Here is a 25,880-nt window from a genome sequence, read left to right on the forward strand (position 1 = left end):
TAAATAAATAAATAAATAAATAAATAAATAAGACAAAATCTGAGCATAGATGGACATTCCTAATCACAGTGTACTTTGGACTATTCTCTGAATAGAAATAATATATTAAAAGTTCAAAAATACAGTGAGAGTAAAATAAATATATTTTAAAACCTTCAGATTTTATAAATAAAAACAAAGAACTAATATTAACAGAATAAAACAGTATTAAATATTAGGACAGAATAAAAACACTTGGAAAACCAGAAACACCTTTGCATGGCCCTAGGCAGAAGATGGGCATCTATAAACCTTTTTATTTATATAAAACATTTACATAGCTGCCCATCTTCTAACCAACTCTGGGCAGCTCCCAATCAAAAGTTAAAATAGCATATAAAACTATATTAAAACTATAAAACTAAACACAGTAAAAAAATAAAAACAACAAAAACCTGGTGCCAAGCCAGACTTCTAATCTGCAGTTATCGAATCTTATCCTAATGCTTCGTGGAAAAACCATGTCTTCAGTACTTTATAGAAGGCTCAGAGGGTAGAGGCCTGCTGAACTTCGGGGGGGTTGTATTCCATACGACAGGGACTGCTGTAATAAACGTGTGCCATGCTCCCATCAGCTAGCAATATTTAGGGGAAGGCACTAGAAACGTGCCCATCCCATCTGGCTAATGTTAAGGCTGTTTTCATTGATACCTCTGTGGGGAGTCAGACTCAAACATCAGTCTCAGATGAAATCTCAGAATCTAGATAAAAACTTTGGGGATTTATTTTTTTAATAGCGATGATTTTCCAAACTGTAAAATCCTAAAAAATCAAAACAGTACTCGTAAATTACCAATAACAAGATTCATGTGAATCCAGCCATTTTCAGTAGCAGTTCATTGTAGAAGGCTACTCTTGGATAGGAGTGAGACAGTCATTTTGAATTGGAGAGATCCAGTTGAAGTCATTCACTGAAACACTAACTTCACTGGATTAACTCAGAACATCTTTCTTTTTCTCTCTTACACCAGTGTACCTCATACAGTTACAATTACAGGAACAAAATGGGAAGTAACCCTCATATACTGCATGAAAGGAAAAGCGGGATATGAATACAATAATGGTTACATTAAATAATAATCGCATATCATGAGAACAGTTACAAATCAGAATAATATGAAACAATTTTCATCATCTTTTCCTTTGACAAATAAGATTATGTACTCTTTGGTATAAATGTAGTTATATCACAGATTTAGGAAATCTTTGTATCCTGAGGGGATTTTATGTCAACTTTCTGAGAAGTAATCCTACTTTCACTTTAGTCTTTCATACTTGTATACATACATTTTAGTACGTGTTTCTTTTTTAAGGTTCTTCATGGATGTGTCTATGGATCTCAGTGCTTTAGTAACCTGAAGTATTTTCCAATGAGCCTGTCTGATTTAGCATCCATGGATTATGATCCTTTTATGCATTTGGAAAATTTGAAAGAACCAGAACCCCTCCATTCACCTGATTCGGAACGGTCTTCCAAACTCCAGCCAGTCACAGAAGGTTTGTTTGCTTTAATTAACTTCCTTTTCTGATCAAGTATCATAAATTTTCCAATTAATTACATTCTAAGAGCTCAATTATAGATTATAGGTAGTGTTAATAAGCATGGAATAGATTAAGATAATTTTGAATAATTACAACTCCTTTTGGTACAATAAGTACATCTTTACAACACGCACCAACTTCATAACAGATTTTTCTCTACCCCAGTAAACAAGTAAAACATTTTTTAATTTTTATTGATAGCAAATATGTACATATGTTATTTAGCAAGCAATCAGATGCAACATGTTTAACTTAATATGCACTATTTTTTAATTCTTAAAATTTGCTTCATGCTTATTTATAAACTTAGTATTTCAAACTTTGGTTTGATTTTTTTTTCTTTAAAAAATAAACACCTTGAATTAATAGTTCAAATGATTTTAATTTAGATTTTTTTTCTTTCATGAAATATCGAATGGTACTAGTGAAAAGAAATTTGGGAGGCACAGGCTTTCATACTGAGGCTAAATATTCTGTGTAGGATCATTCTCTTCCGATATTAAGCTGTTCCCTTTAGGTTTCCTTAAAGGTATTAAGGACTAGATAAATACAGAACCTTTTTGTAGCAGCTGTGTGCTAACAGCAGGTGATTTTGTGGTCTGTAGTGACTCCGTGCTGTTTTTTTTTATGTGGAGAAAATGGCTAATCATTGTGCCCTTGTCTAAGGCATGCTTCATCATTTTCAAGTACTTTTTTGGCCAAAGAATTCTGAACACAGAGCTGTCCTCTAATAAGCTCAGTATTGGATTGAACAAATCTGATTTGAGAACTATTGGCAGGAGGAATGGTAATTATTAAATTTACTGAGCAGTGAAGCAAGCTACTGTAGTTGGCTTTTTGTCAAATGGCTGTGGTCTTATTAGTAAAGAGTAATCATCTGCAGGGTCAGAATGAAAGCAGCACTGAAGGATTCATTCTCTCCTAATTACAGTTTCACCTATACATATTATGCAAAGCTAATATTTAAACTAGTTGCCAAGATTAATTTCCTCTACATGTTACATTGCAAGTGTAAAGAATTGCAGCCGGGTTTTGTGCCTTACTGCTTTTGTATTCTGTAATAATGTGTAATTATGGGTTCACAGCAAATAGTCTGTGATTTGTTTAATCTGCCTATTAGAAAAAACAACCTTGAATAGTTCCCTCCGCCTCTTTTTAAATTAGTATCTATTGGAGAAAACAACAGCATTGCTGTCCTTTATTTGTGCATTTCCACACAGGAGTAAGTCCTGGGTATTTTTTTAAATCCTGAATGATATTTTTTCCCCTTCTATTATATTGTCTTAGGTAAGTTAATAACCTATTTTAAAGAGATCCCTGACAATCCTGGTTGGGTGACCAGTATATGTAGCAACTGTTTTGTCAGTTTTGGTACTGCTAACAATATTAAAATTTCAGTATTTTTCATTTTCCACAACAGCCTATAATTCTAAAAGATACGAAGCTGATTGTTGCTTAGATAAGTCAGAATGAGTTCGTATCAAAAATTATGACCTATCTTTTATTTGGTATGCAGTAGTGTTAGCATAATTCTTTGCTTGTCTTTCTTCTCACTTTCTAAGATTCCCCTTTTATTTTAAGACTTGATACGATTCCAATTTGTTTATGTCAGAAAGAAATGTTGCTATTATTGGCCTACAAAAATATGTTATCTTGAACATGTGGCAATATTATTATTCTCCAAACAAGATACATTACTTTCAGTTTTAAGTCATTTTTTTCCAGCAAAACTGGGAAGTATATTAAATAAAGCTTATTTGAAGCTTGTTGTGTTGTTGTTTCAGAATTTTTAGACTCTATAAGGAAATATTAAAACTCTATAAAACCATTCAGTAGAATGTTGAGACCCATAGATTTATAAATATGTCAAGCTCTGTGAATTAATATTAATGAAAAAGAGGGAACTACAGGTCAAGAGATGGTTCCACTATGAGGCAGCTGCCATTAAAGGTCAGCAGATAATGAATTAATTACAACACAAAATATGCTATATAAACTATATTATAAGAAAAAGGCACTGTAAGGATTAGAAGAACCAAGTTTGGCCACACATTCTGGCACTACACTCATCTGTTACAATAACTCTGTACACAGATGTCAGTCATTCTTCCCACTAAGAATCTCATAAGTCAAGAAGAAAAAAACACAAAATCTAAACCTGAGGGTATCTGTATATCTCTTTCTCTCTGTGTATCTATATTTATATGATGGCTTGAAGCTTATAGTTGGCAGTTGCTAGTTTTCTGCCCTGAAAACAGCTTTTCTAAAATCTGTAATAAAATTAAATTGTTAGAGTCGTGTTTTTTAATATCTGCCTGTTCGTTTTCAAATCTAAATGAAGACATCATTTGGATTGTTCTACAGCTTCAGGTTTCGGGAATATACAAGCCTTCTTTAGCATAAAGATTTGTTTATGTATGAATATAGAATTAGAAGAATTACTGTTTTTAATATATTAATAATATTGTAGTTAATTCACAACTGGTTATCATTCTAATCAACTTTTTGAATATTAATTCAAAGCATTATAATTAACTATACAGCCTCAGTAGAAAATTTATTAAAGTCTTCTAATGAATAACAATATAAATCTATACATATTTATTTAGTATCTTCAGTAAATTCAGTAAAAATTACTCCCAGCAAAACATATTCAGGATTTCAGATTTCAACCTAACATCAGGATTGTAATTATTTCTTTTCTTTTTTCTTTTCTTGAAAACAAACACTTTTCTTTGTAATTATTTCTGTCGTTAAATATTTATATATATATATATATATATATATATATATATATATATATATATATATATATATATATATATATATATATATATATATATATATATATATATATATATATATATATATACCATAAAAATAAAATTAATTTATTAGAATTGTTAACAGTCATAATTTTTTAAAAAAATAGTCTATGAGAAAATATCAGTATCATTTCAGCTGTGAAATATCCGTTTCCTTCTTAATGTGCTGACAATGTTTACTTCTTCTGTCTTAGTTCTATATTTGCCATAATCTCCACAGTGGCCTTCTCCTTTTCAAGAAGGAAAGCTAATAGCTTCTGTTCATATTTTTCCTTTCTCTATGCTGTTGAAGTGTTAAAATATTTTTTACAATTATTTGTATTTTTAAAACTGTATTCTCTGTCAAATTGCTTTCTTTGTTATCATTTAATAATTGTTTTTATTTAAATTGAAATGCCTAACAGTATTTTTCTTACCTCACTTTATGAATGTGGTGTCGTGCAGGTCATACTGCCTCTGTTCAGAGTCCCTTAACATTTAAACAGATAGAAATTACATTTTTATTGTTAACAGTATAACCTAAAGTATTGAATTTTGTGTTTTTTTCCCAGTAAAATCTCATATGCAACAAGGACTGATCTCTGTGGCAGCTCGTACTGTGATAGCTCATCTGGTAAACCACTTAGGCCATTATCCAATGAGTGGGGGGCCTGCTATGCTAACAAGTCAAATATATGAAAATAATGACAATCCTTTCTGCGAGAACCTTGAACTTTCTCCTGAGCTTTTTGAGAACCCCAACCTCCAGTTCTTTGTATTAAATAATACCACATTAGTTTCATGTATACAGATAAGAGCAGAAGAGAACATGCCTGGAGGAGGTTTGTCTGCTGGACTTGTCTCAGCCAATTCAAATGTCCGAATTATAGTGCGGGATCTGTCTGGGAAATATTCTTGGGATTCTGCCATCATGTATGGGCCACCCCCTCTATGTGGCCTAAGTGAACCAACCACGTTTATGCTTTCACTGCCCCATCAAGAGAAATCAGAAAATGCCTCAGAACGTCCTGTGTATACAGAAGAAATGTATGTAAAGGATGGAATTACTCTTCCACTAAAAAGAAGATTTAGAGACATTGTGCCAACGTGGGATACAATAAAGGACGAAGAAGATGCCCTGGATGAGCTTTTGCAATATGTGGGAATCACTAGCCCTGAGTGTTTACAGAGGACAGGTGTGTCTCTCAATATACCTGCTCCTCAACCGATTTGTGTGTCAGAGAAGCAGGAAAATGATGTAATCAATGCAATCCTGAAACAGGACACTGAAGAGAGAGATTTTATTGAAAAGCACTTCAGTGACTTAAATATGAAGGCTATGGAGCAGGATGAACCAATTCCACAAAAGCCCTATTCAGCATTTTACTATTGCAGGTTGCTCCTTAGTATTCTTGGCATGAATTCTTGGGATAAAAGGTAAAATGATACTATTATTTGCTCTTAAAATCAACACAATTTGGTCTTTTTCAGAACTGAGAGAGATTTTAAGTAACATACATGTTACTACTAAAAACAATAGCAGTATATATCTTCCCCTTCCAGGACAGCCACTTGTTTAGCGACTACCTCAGTTAGCAACCATTTGCAAATACAGTAGTAATAAACAGTAATAAAAATCATTTTCTGACCAACGCGCAGATTTATAACTAAATTTTTTGGGTCTGAAAAAAATCTTCACTGTGAAACCAATTAGGGTTTAGTCAATTTCAGGCAGCAGGCAAGCTAGCTAGAAGGTTCTAATGAACTAATTAAGTTGTTAACCTGCCATTAGCACTTTTTAAGGAAGAGCTATGCTACCAAGAAAAGCAGCTCAGGAAGAGAGCTTGTTTAAGCAGTCTCTCCACCCTGAGAGGAAGCAAAAAAAGAAAAAAAAATTGTCAGGCATAGGGCACTGTGTAAGAGAACATTATATGAATGAGGCATATCTCTTACCACAGGTTCACTTAGCAACCTTTTTGTTTAACGACAAAGGCAATAGAACGAACTGCAGTCGCTAAACAAGAGGATGTAATGAAATTAAATCCAAATGTTCTGTCACTTCCATATTAAGATTTTCTTAGCCATGAGTGTACATAATGAAAATCACTACACAATTATAGGAGTATAGTGGATTTGGTTTGGTTTGGTTTGTATTATGACAAATTACAGAAGAGGAACAGCTAAATATATGCCATAATGTATTAATATATCTACTTCTCACAGATACTTTCCTAGATGCCTCTAGGATGTTTACAAGTCTCTAGTCCTAATTTGAGAGCCAGTTTGGCTTAGTGGTTTATGTGCTTCAAGGGGAATGTTGCTCAGGCCACCAGGTTAAAGAATGAAGTAAGAATTATAGTGAAGGCGCTGATAAGGATTCAGAAGACTACATACCTGTATGTGTATGTGTGTATCTATGTGTGTCTGTGTAAATAAAGATTTTCATTTTTTATGTGAAAAGGGTTTTCAAAAGGCAAGAAAGCTGTAGGTGTTAATAAATAGAATTATTGTTTGCTATGTCTGTCATTGTACACAGATAATGAAAACATTTTATTAAATTTACTTATGTAGGAGAAGCTTCCATCTTCTGAAAAAAAATGAAAAACTACTTCGAGAACTTCGAAATTTGGATTCAAGACAATGGCAAGTTATCTGTTATAAGCAATTTTTAAGTGGTAATAATTTCATTTTTTAAATTGCACTTCAGTGTAATTATTTTTAAAAATAATGTAGATTTCAAGTTGTTATAAATTCTACCAATTTCTGTGAGAATAGACTTTTTTATAAAAATGCATTAAAAGATTTGCCTCTGAGTAATTGTCTCCAGCACTAATGTGCCAGTGCCTGTAGTTCTGAGTTAATACAATCTTGTTTAATTTATTAGAACTCTTATGTTCTAAAAACATAAAACAGCTTATATTGATATTCTTAACATTTGAACTGAATCATTGTTTAAGCCCTTAGTGCTTTAACAGAAATGGAAGTGGCTAGATATGAAAGTATGGACAGAGTATTTCTGTCAGCTATAGGTAGTCCTTGACTTACAACCAGTTGTTTAACAGCCATTCAAAGTTAAAATGGATCCCTCAAAAGCTACTTAAAATCTGGTTTCAACATTTCAACATCACCCCCCACCCACACACACACACTATCAAATAACTGCATGTTGGTCACTCAAGAACTGGCCCACATTTACAGCCATTGGTAGTGTTCAGCAGTCACATGACTACAATTTACAACATTTTTGACAGAAACTAGCATACACTTCCAGTTTCCAACAAAAACTGGCCCATAGCAAACAGTGGGTTTGATTAACGACCACTGCATAAAGAGATAATAAAATTGGGTCAGTCACATGATGACTGCTTTACGTCATGACCTACAATCTTAATTGCCAGGGTCAATTACAGTCATTAGTCAAGGGTTTCACGTAAATCATTAGTTTAAAAAAAGGCAGAAAGCCTTTATTTCAGCCAGAGAACTGTATTACAAGGCCAATTTTTATGAACTATATAAGGTCTTTAAGCTTATGACTAATAGTAATGAAAGAAATTTATAACTCCATAATTTGTTCAAATGTTACTAATATATGTGTGTTCATATCTTACAACTACAGCAAATTTAAAGATTTTTTTCAGCCATTTCAGGAGAATATTGGAGATTTCCAGATTTTATTGCTGTTTGAAAAAAAACTTGTTTACATGAGTGCATTATGTTTTCAAATTGCTGAATTAGTCTTCTGTGCCTATGAATTGACCTGTTTCAAGATATAGTAGTGAAAATGGCTGATGCGAATCACTTTGAAACAATTTGTGACCAATTTTGATTATATTTAGAAACCAAGTTTCATATTATCCCCCCCATAGAGAAACTGTGAAGTTTATTTTTGCAATGTTACAAAAGTTATTTAATTAAAAGTGGTATTTCTATAGTATGATCACGTATTTAATTTTGATTATATATTATAACAGTAAGAGATTTTTTTTAAAAAATGCCTTGGCAATGATCCTTGCTTCAGGACTATAAATAAATAAGCAAAGAAACTTATAAATAAAAGCTGAAATCCCCTTCAAACCCCTTCACAATGAAGGAAATCATATTAGCCTTTCTATATATCCACTATGTCTTAACAATGTCAGAGGATATTATATAATTGCAATCATATGTCTTACAGCCGAGAGACGCACAAAATTGCAGTATTTTATGTTGCTGAGGGACAAGAAGATAAACACTCCATCCTGACTAACACTGGAGGAAGCCAAGCATATGAGGATTTTATAGCAGGTCTTGGTTGGGAGGTACACTTCTATCTCATCCCATTCTAATCAATTCATTTATTTTTTCAAATGTTGTGATGCTTTAATAACAGCATTTATTTAAGAATTCACATTAGAAACAATTTGAGATTTCTTTCAGTCTGATAACTATCATCTTATTTCACAAGCTGCTTATAGAACTTATAAGAGGGTGGCTAACATTCCTATCATGTGTCTGAAGCAGATTTTATTTTATTTTATTTTTGTCATATCAACAGTCTTTTTATCAGCAGAAAAAATAGGTATAACTGGGGTTTGTGATGCATGTGATTTTCTTAAAAGCCAAGTTCTCTTTGGATGGTGGAAGAAACAGGGACATGTTAGTTTCACAATTATTCTTACAATACCTGGAGATTATAGTGTAAGTTTTCATAAACATTTCAGTATTTGTGAAATTTGCCAGTTCTGTGTTTGGTGATAGGTAGACCAGCTCTGCTTTTTTAGCATCTAGAAACAACATCAAATCCTAGTTAGCACCTGTTTAGAATTGCTCTCTTTAGAAGAGCTCTGTTTATTAAGTGGAAATGTTCTTGCTGAAAGACAGATGTTTACCACTCACAGTTCCAATGTTCACTACATTGAACCTAATGATGGCTACTAAAAATGTCTGAAATGTCATGGTATAGATCAGGGATAGGCAACCTTGGCTCTTTTATGACTCGTGGACTTCAACTCCCAGAATTCCTGAGCCAGTAATGCTGGCTCAGGAATTCTGGGAATTGAAGTCCACGAGTCATAAAAGAGCCAAGGTTGCCTACCCCTGGTATAGATCATCGTTAAAATACCAATGTGAGAATACGGGTAGTCCTCAACTTAAGACCACAGTTAGGCCCAAAAGTTCTGTTGCTAGGTGAGACATTTGTTAAGTGAGTTTTGTCCCATTTTACGACCTTCCTTGCTATAAATGAATCACTGCTGTTGTTAACTTAGTAACATGGTTGTTAAGTGAATCTGGCTTCCCCATTGACTTTGCTTGTCAGAAAGTAAAAAGCTGCTCACATGACCCTGGGACATGCAACCGTCATAAATATGAGTCAGTTGCCAAGTCTGAATTTTGATCACGTGACCATGGGGATGCCGCAATGATCATAAGTGTGAAAAATGCTCATAAGTCACTTTTTTTAGTGACATAACTTTGAACGGTCACTAAATGAACTGTTGTAAGTCGAGAACTACCTGTAGTACCATTCCAATTGCCACTGGAAATAACAGTAGACGGGATTAATGTAGAACAGCTCACTTTTGGGAGTCCGTGTGCTAGGTGTGCCATCTAACCACTACAAAGCGTATGCTAGGAAGAGTTCTGTGGCAGAGTGGAATTATTATGTAGATTTAACTAGATTGGACTAATATTTGTTTAGCTTTGTGAACCCAAAATATTTGTTATCAAATAAACTACTAAATAGTCTTGATTTGGCATGGAGTCAGTAAATATTAATGGCAATGAAAAAAATACATTTTTCTCCCCTTTCAGTTCGTATCCTGTTAGACCTGAGTCCAAAAAACCTCTAATTTATATTATATAGATATTTTATGTTGTGATGGCTTTTTATTTTAGGTGAACCTAACAAATCATTGTGGTTTTATGGGAGGACTACAGAAAAACAAAAGCACTGGATTGACCACTCCATATTTTGCCACTTCAATGGTTGAAGTAATGTTTCATGTATCAACCAGAATGCCTTCTGATTCAGATGACTCCCTAACAAAAAAGGTAGGTATTCCAAAATAACCGTTCACACTCTGATTAGTGTGGTGTGGTGATTAAGTTATTGTACTAAAATCTGAGAGATTCTCAACCATGAAAGTCACTGATTAACCTTGGGCCACTGACTGTATCTCCATCGAATCCACTTGCTGAGTTATTCTGGGAAAAGATGCACACTGATAGAGGAAAGGATATTCAGTAAATCTAACAACTACAAAGCCTGGTTCATTATATGATTGGAGGCTATTTCAAAGTCCTGCCATTCCAGCATACATAGCTAACTGGGAAGAGTCACACTGGTAGGAAAGTCTGAAAGGCTATTTCCTTTCAGGTATTTTTCACTCTTCTCATTTTACAGATAATAGCCCTGTTTAAAGTGACTGGTTCAGTGTGAATCTCAGTATAGGGCATTAGGGCATTATGAAAAATATTCTACGTATCTGGCAAATAAAATCACTTGGTTACAATCTTGAGTTGAATTCTTCATTCTTCTCAATACTTTGCTACTATAGTCCATAATAATAAAAGGAAACATGAATAATGGAAAGAGTCTTAAAGAATGAGCTTGTAAAATTGTTCTGTATTTTTTGTATACAAGCAATACATGTAGTCTCATAGTGGAGTGTGGGAAAAATGTCACATCTCTATAATAGTCTACACTTTAGGTATATCCTCACCCAAGAAATAGCCCCAATTTACAAATGGTTGAAAAACAATTTAAAGCAGCTCTTTTCCAAAACCTTTGGCCCCAGTTGACTAACAGTAGGTGGCTGTAATTGTGTTTTTATTGTGAGATGTTCTTTTTGGTTTTGCTTGCATTTATTGTAAACTGCCCAGTTCTTCAGGTCTGGAATGGGTTATAAAAAGAGTTTCATTTTGAATGAGATTCACTAACCATACATGTTAGCATAGGAGAGTCTTTCAGAATAATATAATTGCAATATCTAAAATTATCAGGGTTGTTTAAAATTCTTTTTTTCCTGATCTACTTCCAACGTAGACATTTAGACATTGACTTTTGACCAAATAGATAAGGGGTGCACACTTTACCTTGAGCAATCATATCTAAAATTCATTATCATCTAACAATTACATGTATTTGTATAGGCAGCATATCCAATCAGCAACTGCCAGAGCTTTTCTAACAATCTCAAAAATAAATTGTTTTATACTATTGGTATTTCTTTTTTCATTTAAAATCCAACAAATTCCACATTAATGGCATAAAATAGGGGGAGACAGGGAATATTTGTCCTATTAAAGTGAGTGGTTAGCTATCATTAGATTCTGAACCTTCTATTCTGTACATGTATCTTCAGATGCTCTAATCCATTCCGCAGACACATTAATGAGCACTCATAGAAGTGCAATATTGGAAGAAGTGAGGCAGGTTGACCTCAGCATGGAGTTTAATACCTGTAACTGAATTATATCACCAACAGTTAGTATAGAGAAATAGCTATGCCTCTGGCAATTTTCAGATTTGTTCTATGTTCAGTCTCTAATAATTTCCTGTGTTATTATTTAACAGACTTTGTGCTCTAAAATTTTCCACTGATACCTTAAAAACTCCCATCAAACAGCCATTTTTCTCCTACAATTCAAGGTCCTATGTATTTAGATGTATAGACTGACAAACCCAGAGGTTCTAAGCAGTTTTTCATAACATGAACTTAGCGATTCTGATTGGGAGATTAGTGATGTAGCTCAGGCTGAATTACCGTATTTATTGGCGTATAACACGCACTTTTTCCCCCTGAAAATAGGGGGCAAATGATGTGTGCATGTTATACGCCGATATAAGCGCTCCGCCGCCTGGCCCCACCTTTAAGTTTTTTTCCTGAAATTTCCCTCTTAAAATGAAGGTGCGTGTTATACGCCTGTGCGTGTTATACGCCGATAAATACGGTACATGTGTTTCATCTACCTATAGTAAAGATGCCCAGATGCAGGCATCATAGCAAACTGCAGTTAAAACAAAATAAGCAAATACATTGGAGTTATTCATAGCTGTAAGAGTAAAACATCAACAAACCATGCAGAACTGAAACTCACAGTCACTCATTCTCCTCACAACTGCTTATAATTAATTTTATGCTTGGAAAAGCTCTGGGTGCGTTCTACTTCTCAGGTGGATTATAAATAATGTTGAGAGGACTTCATAGCAGCATCTGTTTTCTAGACTCATGAAATTGTCTCTACATATTATATATTTGTATAGTTTATTTTGTTCCTGTTTTCAGCTAATTTATGTACAGTGGCCTCTATCTTTATGTGCATGACAATTTCTGCTAATAATTGGTAAATCTGAACAAAGAACAAAAAGCTAAGAGATTATTAACAGCTACCTGAGACAATTAAGACTGCTATCCTGCAGTCTTTGTGCATTCCTTTTGAATTTCGATCAGATTTCTCTCAATTATTGATTCTCCATCTGTCTCTAGCTGTTACAGAAACATTCCTCTTCCTTTAAGGAGTTAGCATTTCTGTTGTTGAAATACTAATTCAATATATAGAGAAAACACTACGTATAGTCAGAGCAAAAATGGTACTGCATTGGATTGAAGTGATCCCAAATCAAAACTCCATCCCACAGCAAAACGTGATCTATCCTTGAGCTAGACTAAAGTATTTCCCCAATAAGAAGCATATTTTGAGCCATCTGAGGAAAAGAAAGATTCAAATGTGGTTCATCTTATTTCTTTCAGCAAGATCTTAGAAATATTGGAGCCTTTGACATAGAAGTACATCAACTAAAGGAGTATGATTGTCCTGTATGGCATTTAAGTGAAACACCGATTTTTCTGTATTCCACATTGTGTTCTTTGGTCCAGCAAATTTTTTTAAAAAAATTACCTTTGCTTCCAATTTGATTTTTTTTAAAAAAAAAATTGAATTCAATTGTTTTTAAAGTTTAATCATAAAATTTGCATATTTTACTGAGTGAACAAAGAGAATTTTGCTATGAAATCGGTAGGGAAAAGAAGGCAGAATGTCACGGAAACTGTTCTAAGGAACTGTGAATTTAGCTGAGAGGGGTAAAAAAATAATCTCTTGAATAGCTACTGATTACAAAGGGTATATCCTGATTACTGCTGATTGCTGAGAGTAGCTGATGGAGTGACTGCTTCCTGCTCAAGAAGCAGAAAGTGTAAGAGGAATGTAAGGCAGCCATGCTCAGGAAGAGCTCACTGGACAAATGTGTGAAGATGTAAGGAGACAGGATGGTGGGTGGGATGAAAGGTTAGGATGGTGTGGGGAGAATGGAAGGATTATATTTCTTTGCAGTCATCTGGTCATTAGCACTCTCTATGAGCTGTTGAGGTCTCTTGGGGGTTTATCTGTGTCCTCAGGGTCACCTGAATCAGGGTGCAATTGGTTGTGGAATCTTCTTGGAACTGCTGCAAGGGCTGTGTTGTAAACTGGAGATAGGTAATGTCTTATTTCTCTTATTCCACCCCCTCTGTTAAGGGAGAGGTGTTCCATTCTAACATAGATGGTTTCTTTTTACCCTTCTTTCAAACCAATGGTCCTCTCTATCCAAAATGTGAACTTTGCTGTCTTCAAAAGAGTGAGCTTTGTCTTTCAAATGCAGATGGGCCAATTGCACTCTGATTCAGGTGACCCTGAGGGCACAGATAAATCCCTAGAAAATACGGCAGAGAATGGTTACTACTGCATAATCATAATATTTATTTAATTAGTTAATTCAGTTTAGGCACCACCCAATTCCAACTGACTCTGGGCAGCACACAATACAATATAAAAAAAGCCCAGTACATATCAAAACAAGATGTTATATATACAAAGAAAAACAAAAATAACAAAGTTGCCTCCAGCAAGGGGCTCCACCCACCTCACAATCTGAAAAACCTCCTGTCATGGTTCCGACAGATAAAACCCTTCAAAAGAACTTCGAGGCATTGTTTTCCTTAAATAATCTTTTATTCGGGAAACAAAGTATCGGCACTACATAGCTGAGCCCAAAAACCAAATTCCCCTCCCCTGGATACAAAGTAACAACATACAATTCCCACCCCCAATAAACAGTCATAAAGCATATTCCCCAATTAGCTTAAAGCACGGGTTTTCTCCTCAGCTGTCCAGCCCACCAAAACGTTATCAGCTCAGGACCCAGCTTGTCCTTGGGTTCCCATGGCAGAGTTATTATTATGGCTAACTGAGCTCGCATCCCAAATCCCGCTCCCTGCACCAACTAATTCTAAGAGTAAGAAAAAGGGAAAAGAGAAAATGGCTGCATTTTCATCTGTTGTCAAAGCAAGAACATCTGATGTTAGCAGTGTTGACACCTCCAGATCTTCAAAGTTTCCTGGAATGCCAACTGGGTGGGGACCTTGTGGATTTCAGGGGGAGGGATCTCTGCCAAATATCATGCACCATTTACTTTTTGTAGCCCATTGCGTAATTTAAATAAAAATAAGTGCAAATTTTACATGCAGAAAAAGTAAGTGCATCCTATATTTATCCCTGTCTCAAATACCTAAAGTTAGAATCAGGTACAGATGATTAGAACATTTTTAGAGAAAATCTGGGAGAACCTATCTAATCAATTTAATCCTCAGACATTTAATTTGCTCTTTGTTGTTGAAGTGTGCGGTGTCATCATGCTTATGTCAAAAGAACTCTCTGAAGCTTTCAGAAAAAAGGGTATAAATTCCTATAAGTCTGGGAAGGGATTTAAAAAAGTGACCAAGCAATTAGATATCAAATTCCGCTGTACAGAACATCATCTGCAAATGGAGATTTCAGACAACCGCCAACTTACCTGTGGCAGGCCATACCAGCAGGTTCAGTCAGAGAACAGAATACACAGTGCTAAAAAATCCCCTAATGTCATCATATAACCTACAAAGAATTCTTACCACTATTGATGTTAAAGTGTATGAGTCTACCAAAAGAAAGAAACTACACATGGGAGGTGTCCCAGAAGGAAGGAATTGTCCTGAAGGAACATCAGGGAAAGACTAAAATTTGTTCATGAACACCTAGGCAAACACCAGGACTTCTGGAACATGTGTTCTGGACAGAAAGGCAAATATAGAGTTATTTAGTTTAGAAACACGTTTGGTAAAAAAAAAAAAAAGACAGTATTTCACCAGAAGAATGTGATACCAACTGCAAAGCATGGTAGTAGAAATGTTATGGTTTGCTTTGCTGCATTAAGGCCTAGGCAGCTCACCTCATAAAATCCACTATGAATTCTTCATTGTATAAGAGTGCCTGAGGATAATGTGAAATCGTCTATCAGAAGATCAAAATTCAATCGAAAATCTTTCAACTTGGCAGTGATCCTCAGCATTTCACTAAATCCACCAAGGAATCGCTAAAAAGAAACCAAGGATTTGGGAGTGGCCAGGTCAGATCTAAATCCCATCATGAGGCTATAAAGTGATTTGAAACTTAAAACATCACACAGCTGAAAAAACAGCCTGGACAGAAGATTAGGAAAAAATTCTTCCCAGCCAATATCTGAGACTGGTAGACAGTTACAAGGAACTGATGTTATTTCTACCAACGAGGGCAATGCCAAGGATGCATTTATTTTTTTCAGAGAAGGAAATAATGTATCTGTTATTTTTTGTTGAATAAATGATTACAAAGTCCATTTTTCATGATTTTTTGTTCAATTGCTTTATATATTGTTGGAATGAAGAGAAATTATATGTCCACATATGTTAAAAAAATCTATATGAGATATACTTCCTTTTTATATATTTGTACTTCCTTTAGTTTTTTGCCTCACTGTTTTTACTCCTATTCTGTACTCTGCATATCATTGTTTATGTTGAAAGAGCATTGCATCATGGGTACATTTGGACATATCAGTGTTGAGAGTACATTTTCCTTTTCCCCTTTTTTAAAGAAAAAAGGTTAACAATTTAAATAGGGAAGGATTGGTAAAAAGTTAAGTGAGTAACAAAAGCAATCCTAAACAAAAGCAACTAGCCTCAAGAAATTATAATGTCCTCATCTCTTTAGATCAGTGGGTTCTACACATTAGTGATAATTTTGGCAAGAGTTCAAGGGTTAATGTAATAGATAAATAAAAGGAAATTGAGCCCTGCATTATTTCACTTGTCTTCTCTTTCCAAAACTAACTTACTTAATTTTTTTAAAGTAAATACTTGAATTCTTCCTGCCAGTGTTCTTTGCTTTTACTATCGTTTATTACTTCAATTATACTTGGTATCACTTAGAATGATCTGCCATTTGGAAATCTCAGTGTAGCCTGCAGCTTAGTATTAACTCTGGCTGGTATTGTAACATATACAGCATATGACATTAATGTATCAAAATTAAATTTGATCGTCCCTTCTGGTTATATTTATTTCACATTTCTTTTGTATTCAGTTAACGTAAACTTATTATGAAAGCTGACACATGATGAGGCTATAAAGGAAGAATGTTTTCAACTATTTCAATTTTTTTTAATGAAATTTCGGATATCTCTGCTTTTCCAGTGCTTAATTTTTTTCCCCCATGCCTTAGTAGAAATTGTAACCTGATGCTGTAACTATAGAAATATTTTTAACTGATCGTGTTGGTTTACGGCAGTTTTGTCTACCAAAACAAAAACCTTATGTTAAAAAGTTGTTCATTTAAGCAGAGTTATAAATAATAAAAAGAAAAGTCATAAAAATAGTTAATAATAACTGTTGTAGTAGCACCATTATATTCTAGGGATCAGTCTGGTAGTTTACTAAGATAATTTCCTATATTTATTTATTCATCATGTGTATATAGCCACCCATCTCACACATGTTACTCTGGGCAGGGTACAATAAAATAAATCATAAAGCAGTGTTTCTTAAAAAGACTGGGAGAAAGCATTTTCATATTATATGCAATGTTGCCATCTTGAATTGAAATGTTTCTTTAAAACTTCTTGAGAACTGATTAATGTATTATATAGGAACTACTATCCCAAAGATGCTTTCTTTCAAAAGGCAACTGGACTTTCCTGTTTTGTTAGAAGATGTTTTGCTTCTCATCCAAGAAGCTTCTTCAGTTTTGACTGAATGGTAGAGAATGGAAGGATTTATATTCATAAAGTCATGAAGAACTGAAGAAGCGAAACGTCTCCTAGCAAAACAAGAAAGTCTAGTTGCCCTTTGAGGACAACCATGACCTGGATGACTGAGACTCTCCATAGACATTTAGGAACTGCTGTGTTATTTCTCTTGTTTCAGCTTAGGCATTTAGGAAATGATGAAGTTCACATTGTCTGGTCAGAACATACTCGAGACTATCGAAGAGGAATCATTCCTACAGAATTTGGAGATGTACTTATTGTTATATATCCAATGAAAAATTACATGTTCAGTATTCAAATTATGAAAAAACCTGAGGTATGTTCTACCAATTCATATTCAGCTAAGATGTTTAGAAAACGATGTTCACATTGTCTAGTCAAAGCATAATATGGATTTCAGAAGAAAAAAATCATTTTTATAGAATATGGTTATTGCTATACATTCAGTGAAAAATTAGTATGTTCAGTATTCAGAGTGTGAAAAAATAATGATTTATGCTATGTCCATCAATATGGGATGAGGTCTTGTGCTGGTTGCTAAGTTGAACATCTTGAAGACTTCAGCACAGATTTCAACAAATCACCTGGGCTAGTATTGTTTTTGTAATTCAATAGCTGCAGTTCGACAATAGCTATAGATAACCCTGGATCAGAGCATATATTAGTGGGCTTTTGTAGCATCTGCCCTTGGAGCACCATCTCATCTGAGAGTTCTGGCCCTCCCCCCCCCACCTTTAAAACTTGGGTCTATTTCCAGATCTGAGTGAGAATGGGTTGTAGACCCCTTGTGGGGTGTTTTAGTTATTTATTTCATGGTTTATTTCATGGTTGTTATTTTTTTCCAGAGCTTCCTTTGGATTATATATTCTGTGTTTTAATTGTTTTTATTATTGTAAATTGTATATTATATAATAATATTTCAATGGCATGCTTAAAACCATTACGTCTTTTAAACATATAGTTATATTTTTATATTAATTGCATTTATCAATTAATTGTATGTTAAGGTGTCCACAAACTATTTATGTTTTTTCATAAACAACAATATCTCCGCAGCAAATTTGCAACCTGTACAGCCTTTCTTATATTTTAGCCTTTAGGAGAAATGTTTCGTGACATTATTGGGTGTATCAGATTAAGCTTAAAATACATTTAAATATAAGTAATTATTGAAGCAGTTATTAATATAGCAAAGAATTCTCTCTTTTTGAAAATGTCAGATGATCATATTGGCATCAAGAAACAGTCTTCTACCATATTTTAAATAACATGATTAATGTGAGGTGTAAACATTTGTTAAAGCTGATTACTAATTGTTATAGAAATTTAATGGCTGAATTTCTGAACTTTTTGAATTCAGGTCCCATTCTTTGGTCCATTGTTTGATGGTGCTATTGTGAATGGAAAAATTCTTCCTATTATGGTCCGAGCAACAGCTATAAATGCAAGCAGAGCTCTGAAATCGCTCATTCCATTATACCAAAATTTGTATCCTTTAACAAAAAGAAAACACTTGGAAGCAAGCTCAGCTGAGCATAGAGTAATTAATCATGCCTAGGACTATATGATATCTTTGACTGATATCCGGGGTTTCTATAAATTCATTTTTGAAAATCTCAGGATAATATTTATTAAAACAAATTGCAAGAATAAAGTGAGATGGTAGAAAAGCTTGGCTCCAACATGATTATTTTATTGAGTTCCAAATTTTTATTAGTTTATCCAAATATAAAACAGAAAAAATGAAAATAGTAGGAAAATAGGGGAGGAAAAAGTGTAGAGGAAAAAGAAAGAAAAGTGTTGACTTCAGATTCTTTTTAGCATAGTGGAATAAATACAGCCTCAACTTTACATTTACATAATAATATATACTAGCCATTTCTATAACACCAAAGCTATCTAATCAGCAAAACCCAAAGTCAAAGTTTCATTTTTTCTACCTTAAGCACAAAGTCCAGAAGCGGATTCCAAGTGGAAATAAAGTTAACTTGATTAAGTAGATATTTAAAATACTTAATTTTGAGTGATTTCAGAACAATTAAAATTGTTTGTAAAGATATATTGTTCTAAACTTACTCAACTTTAAATTACCTGAGAGAACCTTTTTTGAGTGTAAGACAACTCATAAATAATTTTCAAAATCAATCGCAAAGGCTACTACTTTCACATATGTAGTATAAATGATGTTAGCATATATTTCTGCAGTGTTAAATTCCATTAATTGTAATAGTAAGTGAGTTGCTACTTTTGAGCTAGCCTCTCTTTTTCAGTGATATTTGTTTGTTTATTAGACATAATTATTTGTAGTGAACAGGTTTGTGCTATTTTATTGTTTGGTTACTAGTGGAAATTATTTTAATTACAAGCTTGGTTGGATATAGTGTAATGTGTTAAGGTAAATCATGCCTCTTTTGGACACTTCCTGTGGAGTTGAAACCAGTATTTGAAACTTTTTTAAAAGTTAGATTTAATTATATGTACTTAATTTAAAATCTATACCTGTTTATGTTGATTAAATACAATTTGAATTTTAAGTCTGTGTAAGAAGTTAAAAATATGCATTTTAAATTACACTTATCTAAAAGATCTTTTTAGCAAGTATCTGGAAGATCATTTGTAATACATATGATAGGTGACAATAATAAGTCTTTGAATATCAAAATTCTAACAAATTTACTTAATTATATGATCATAATTATATAGCATTGTCAGCTACTGTATATTCCATTCACTAAATAGTCCTGAGATTCCAAAGCACATATTGTGAAATTTGTATCCATTAAAAATAGTCTGGGACTGCAGCATGTCTTGGCTAACTATATATCAAATGTTGTTCAGTAAATTACAAGTGTATTGATTGGCATATGCTGCCTAAATCAATTGTTCTGACAGCCAAAATTACAGTAATCTGTCAGTATTGATGACTGTCTTTCAGAGTTTGGTACCTTTCCTTCATTTGTCTTTTCTTACTTGTTTCTGAAGTGCATTTTCTTGTAAGCATCTAGTATTGTCGTGGTAGGTACTTGATGGTCCTTTTTTGTCCCTTGAAACCAACTTATGGGCTTGATCATGCAATTAGAGATAAAAGACAGCACTGGGGAGCATGGGTAGGCACTATTTTGCCTAACAATTGGGTTGTGAGTGTAGTTTAGGCTTGTTATCAGTCATTTATTAATTAGATGTTGAGAGAGTATGGTTTGGTTGTATTTTTATGGTGAGGGAGGTAAAGAGTAATTCCAAAGCATCACTTTAAATACCTTTGATTTTAGACATTGTAAATTCAATAGACATCTGTAATTAATTTAAACTTTTCTTTTAACAATTTTAATATAGAACAATGTAGATTATTCACAGATCTTCATTTTAGAAATTTAAAGATTTTTTTTTACATTATGCATCTGTATTTGTGTGCTTACCTAAGATCATACTGAAAATGTGTTATATCATTTTTCTGCTAATTACCCAGCCTTTTCTAATCTGTGTTGATTTGCACTAAACATAGAGATCAACTTGGGGGGAGTTTAATAAGTAACTGAATGAATCCCACTAAACAAACAACTTTCTGTTCTTTCTGTCTGACAGTCTTGACAAATTTGTGAGTGAATAAAACATAAATGAAATTAATATTAGGGTATACTTATCTATGTTTGCCATTAATTCTTTTATTTTAACATTTTAATCATTTTAATGATTTAAATATACAATTTTGTATATTTGTGACATCGATTTTATTTTTACTTTGGAGAAAATGTGCTTATTATATGAAGAATTGCTAAAATCACTGTACTATTATACTACTTTAAACTAACATTTTCTTAATAATGTATATTCTACACATAGTAACTACACAATTTTTGGCATAATTTTAATAATCCAGAATGTGTATTGGGGATAAGTCTTATGTTTAATTAAAACACAAGTGAAGGAAAGAAGGATTTATACTGAATCTTCCCTTAATACTACCTCTGGTAGAATGAACTCTTGAAAAGTTTTTTTAAAAAAGCTGAAATTATGAGAATGTGAATGTGTTCATTTTTTAAGAAATAGGATAAAGGTCATACATTATCCATCTCATTTAGAGTGCTTCTACTTATTACCAGTATGGATTTTAAAAACCCTGTTGCCAAGCCACGGTTCCTATCCATCTGTTCTTGCTGTTGTGAAAAGGTTCAATTTTCAGCAAAACCATGCATTTCACAGAAGGTTTGTGAGGTGAAATTTCACAGAAGACATGATGGATCTTGATTCTTAGTGATAAGCTAGCAGGGTTGGCATATGGTTCTGCATGATATGGAGGCTTGGGTTCCTTTGCTTTACTTTTGTGGTGTGGAGCTGATAAAAACTGGCTCTGTATTGTTTCACTGGACACCAATCATAGGCAACAGGAACTGCCCATTTTAATTCTCAGTGGGAAGGAAACCCAGGCACAGTTCACAATAGCACTATTGTCATGTTGCAAACTACTCTGAACAGCTTGACAGCTTTTAAAGGAGGGGGAGAGAAGTGTTGCTTTTCAAATTGGTGCTCAAAAGAGTGATGGGAAAAACATCACTGATATATTAACATTCTTTTTCTATAATATTATCAGTTTATAATAATAAACAGTTGCCTGGTAAGGCTTTATAAAAACTATATATATAGGAATGGCAATATAAAAAATCAGGAGTTATCAAGCCTCTGAGTGGAACAAACTTTAGTTTAAGAATTTCTAATTTGTGAAGATATACAATCTGCTATAGTTTATACAGATCCATGAGCAAAAATATAATTTAGAAGACTACTACTCAATAAATCGATCTTCCTCATCCAGTTCTTCACTTTAGTTTCCTTGGTGGTAATTGTAGTCTTATACAGTTTGGTGGAGGCTGACCTAAGTAACTAAACATTTCATTTAATGCTATGAATCAGATTGTATATTCCTATTCTTCAAAATTCAGAAAAGAAATTCCATTAATCTTCAAAGAAATATATTCTAGGGAGTCATATTTTAATGTATTGAAAGGAGAAAGGCAAAGAGATTGGTAAGTCTTAATGTTTTAGCCTTCAGTATCTATACTCCCTTCAGTGAGACAAGAGAAGTCCTGATTGACAAAATACATAAAAATGAGAGTTGGAATTTAAAAAGTAGATATTTCTGGTGGCAGAAGCCCCAAAGTCCTAGAGTGACTGTCTTGAATATGAATAAATGGTACAATTCTTTTCTTTGCTGATTTAGAATATTTTATTACTTTTTAGGGTATAGAAGAGTTGAGTAATTGTCTCTAGCATTCAGATTCAGTCAATTGTCTGCCTTTAGCAACATTCATTTCCAAAAATATCATCTACTGAGAGAATGTGTCAAATTCGAGAGCCTTGTATAAGTGATGGCTAGTTACAATTTGCCATTGATATTTACCAGTGTTATAGCATCATTCTGATGAAAAGCATCCACAGTTGTTTGGGATAATTTGTCTACCAGAATTCTGCAAAATGGCTGCTTGAGCATCATTGATACCTTTACTAGAACCCAGTGTCCCATAGGCTCATCAAATGCTCCTTGATACTGTGGATAAATGATCATTTCAGGAACCACTCAATTCATGTTACTGTTTCCTATTTATATATACTATTCCCGTTCAGATAAAAATATTAATATCCATGACAGGTCTTAATTTTATGTTTTTTTCTTAGCCATCTTTATTGTCCATTCTCTCTAAGCCAGATATCCAGTGATCAGGATTGTCTCCTAAGCTTGTAGATACCCTTCTGAGTCAACATGCAGAGCTTTTAATAGTAATAGTTGGGTTGTTATGGCTCTTAAGCAGTCTTTGAACTTGAGAGCCATAACATCTTGAAAGTGAAGAGTGGATTTTAAAGACCCCTATTTTTTTTTCCCACTGTAAGGTCAAGGCCGGACTTCTCCATGCCGGCTACTGAGCCACCATCACTAATGTAGCTTTGTTGTCTTCTCCATGAAAGACAAGAGCCACTTTGGTGTAATAGTGAAGATACTGGATTAGAAACCACAATACTGTGAGTTCTAGTCCCATTTTAGACATGAAAGCCAGCTATGTGGCCTTTGGCCAGTCACTCTCACCTCACAAGGTTGTTGTTATGGTAGGAAAAATAGGAGGAAGGAGTATTAGGTATATTTGGCAGCCTGAGCTGTTTATAAAAATAATAAAGGCATGATAAAAAATATCTAGAACAAAACAGTTGCAAGTTAGCTATCATAGGAGGAAGTTGTAGTTCAAAATTTGCTTCATTAAGTTCTATCTGAAATAACATTAGGCACTTAGTATTCAATAGTCCAAAGACCATATTTTTTCTCAGGACCTAAGAAAAATATGAATTAATTCCTGGCACACATGGGTACCAAAATGTTTCTCTATTGCCTAGATTTTCAGTAGAAGTTGAATGGTTTGCAATTCAATAGAAGATGAATGGTTTGCAATACAGGTAGTCATTGACTTACGAACAGACACTTAGCAACCATTTGAAATTATGACAAACCTCTCCAAGGCTACTTACAACCCGGATTCAAAGTTACAACAGCTAGGCCCCACCAACCCTTCATTGTGGTCACATGATTGCATTTTGAACACTTGGCACTTGTTTGCAACATCCTGCTGTTTATGAAGTTTATTGTCAGAAACTAGCATTTACTTCTGGTTTCCAGCAAAAAACGCCCATTACAGAAAATGGATTTGCTTAATGACCGCAACATTTGCTTTACAACAGGCATGCTCACTTAATGACTGCAGCAAAAAACTGGTTATAGGTTCGCTTCCAGGTCCAATTCAATGTGCTATTTTGCCTTTTAAAATCTTTGATGGCATGGGGCTGGGTTATCTGAGGGGCCACCTCTCCCTGATTACATCTGCTCATCAGTGGAGATACAGACATTTTGTTGATTGAGCGTTCTGGTATGTATTTTACCCTAGAGCCTGTCTGGCCTTTCTGATCCTGGAGTCAATTTCTTTGTCCAAAGACTTATCGCTATTGCTACCCAAATAAAAACTGTTGACTTCTCATCTTCAGAGGACCTCCTGCATCAAGGCAAGATATTTTTTAAAAAGTAATTGTTCACGAAAAGCAGGAGATTTTTTTAGAAATCTGCTGACTCAAGCATGTAGGATCAGTTTCATTTTTTTTACTAGAACTACATTATTCACCAATTAATGTATCATATTTACTCTTAATATTTTGTTTAGGCAATCAGAACTGAAAATGGTCTGCACAAAATTCTATATCTAATGCAGCCTTTTGGGGTTGATCAGTATAATTTACAATGTAGAAAAGTCAATTTGCTGTTATTAAACATGAGTCAGATTGTAGCTGCCTACCAAATTATAAAACAATTTCAGAGAATCTTTTTTCAGAGAAAAACGGTATGTGGGCAACAAATACAAAGAGCTTCTTGGAATTTCATGGACTTTGTTTTTAAACAATGTCCAGTCAGTATGCTGCATATATTTCATAGCTTGTGACATATGGGTAACTGTATGCTGAATTGCCAGGTGGTCTTTAGTTAGACTAAGGATACTAGCTGGAGCATGCTTGGAGTAAAATTAGGCTGCAGTTGTTGTAAAATGTGCCAGAACTGACAAGTATTGTATCTTTAACATTAACAGAGAAAGCAGCACATTACTATGTTGGATGATCTTGTCTTGTCTCTATCTTACTAAAAAATCATTGTATAACAGCAGTGCTTCCCAAACCTGGATAAATTACCCAAAATTGGGTAAGGGTGTTTTTTCTTTGGGTAATGACACAAAACCATTATCCAGTCACAATAGGAACACTTGAATTGACTTAAAGTGTTTTACCTACATTGGGTAAAAAGAACTTTCTGATAAGTGGTTTTGGATAATGAAGGGAAAAAAATTGGAAGCACCATATAAAAACTTTGGTTGATTGAAGGTGGGAAGTGGAGATCAATATCCATGGGCCCATCTGTTGCCAAACATAGCATATGGAAGATAGCAGTTAGGATAATAGTAAAGGAACATAATAAATAAATTGAATGAAAACAATATTATTTATGAAATCAGAAAGCCTCTAATCTTATGGAATGGAATTGATGAATGCATACATGGAATAAGGATAAATATTTAATTATGAATGAAAGAGCTAAAATTTATGACAGAAAGTATGTATTGTTCTGATTTCATCAAGTGGGAACATATAAGCTCATAGTTGTCACATAATATGTTCCAGTGAATGTGATAAGAGTGCTGTAAAACGAGTCTAAGAAGTTATAAATATGAGAATGTCAAAAAAAATAAGATTGTTTATGACTGGTGAAATGGTACGATGTGAATCTGAACTGTTTATAGAGTTCTTGTTCAATATGTGCAAAGACTATTTCTGAGCTTGACGATTAAAATTATTGTTATTTTAACCAAAGAGAACTATATCAAAAGTGAATGAAGAAA

The 25,880-nt window shown here is 33.8% G+C and overlaps 1 protein-coding gene across 1 annotated transcript in view; it reads left to right on the plus strand.

Annotated features, from left to right (window-relative positions):
* LOC107295798 (ral GTPase-activating protein subunit alpha-1) overlaps positions 1-25,880 on the plus strand; it is a 50,866-nt gene that overhangs the window by 6,830 nt on the left and 18,156 nt on the right. Inside the window, exons 4-10 of the mRNA XM_015825125.1 lie at positions 1,353-1,536; positions 4,958-5,822; positions 6,957-7,028; positions 8,560-8,683; positions 10,260-10,415; positions 17,621-17,779; positions 18,824-18,951. Of these exons, the coding sequence (XP_015680611.1) occupies positions 1,353-1,536; positions 4,958-5,822; positions 6,957-7,028; positions 8,560-8,683; positions 10,260-10,415; positions 17,621-17,779; positions 18,824-18,951 (1,688 nt within the window). The remainder of the gene's footprint in view (positions 1-1,352; positions 1,537-4,957; positions 5,823-6,956; positions 7,029-8,559; positions 8,684-10,259; positions 10,416-17,620; positions 17,780-18,823; positions 18,952-25,880) is intronic.

The sequence above is a fragment of the Protobothrops mucrosquamatus genome, unplaced genomic scaffold (assembly GCF_001527695.2).
Source record: "Protobothrops mucrosquamatus isolate PMUCROS unplaced genomic scaffold, P.Mucros_1.0 scaffold2496, whole genome shotgun sequence".
Lineage (NCBI taxonomy): Eukaryota > Metazoa > Chordata > Lepidosauria > Squamata > Viperidae > Protobothrops > Protobothrops mucrosquamatus.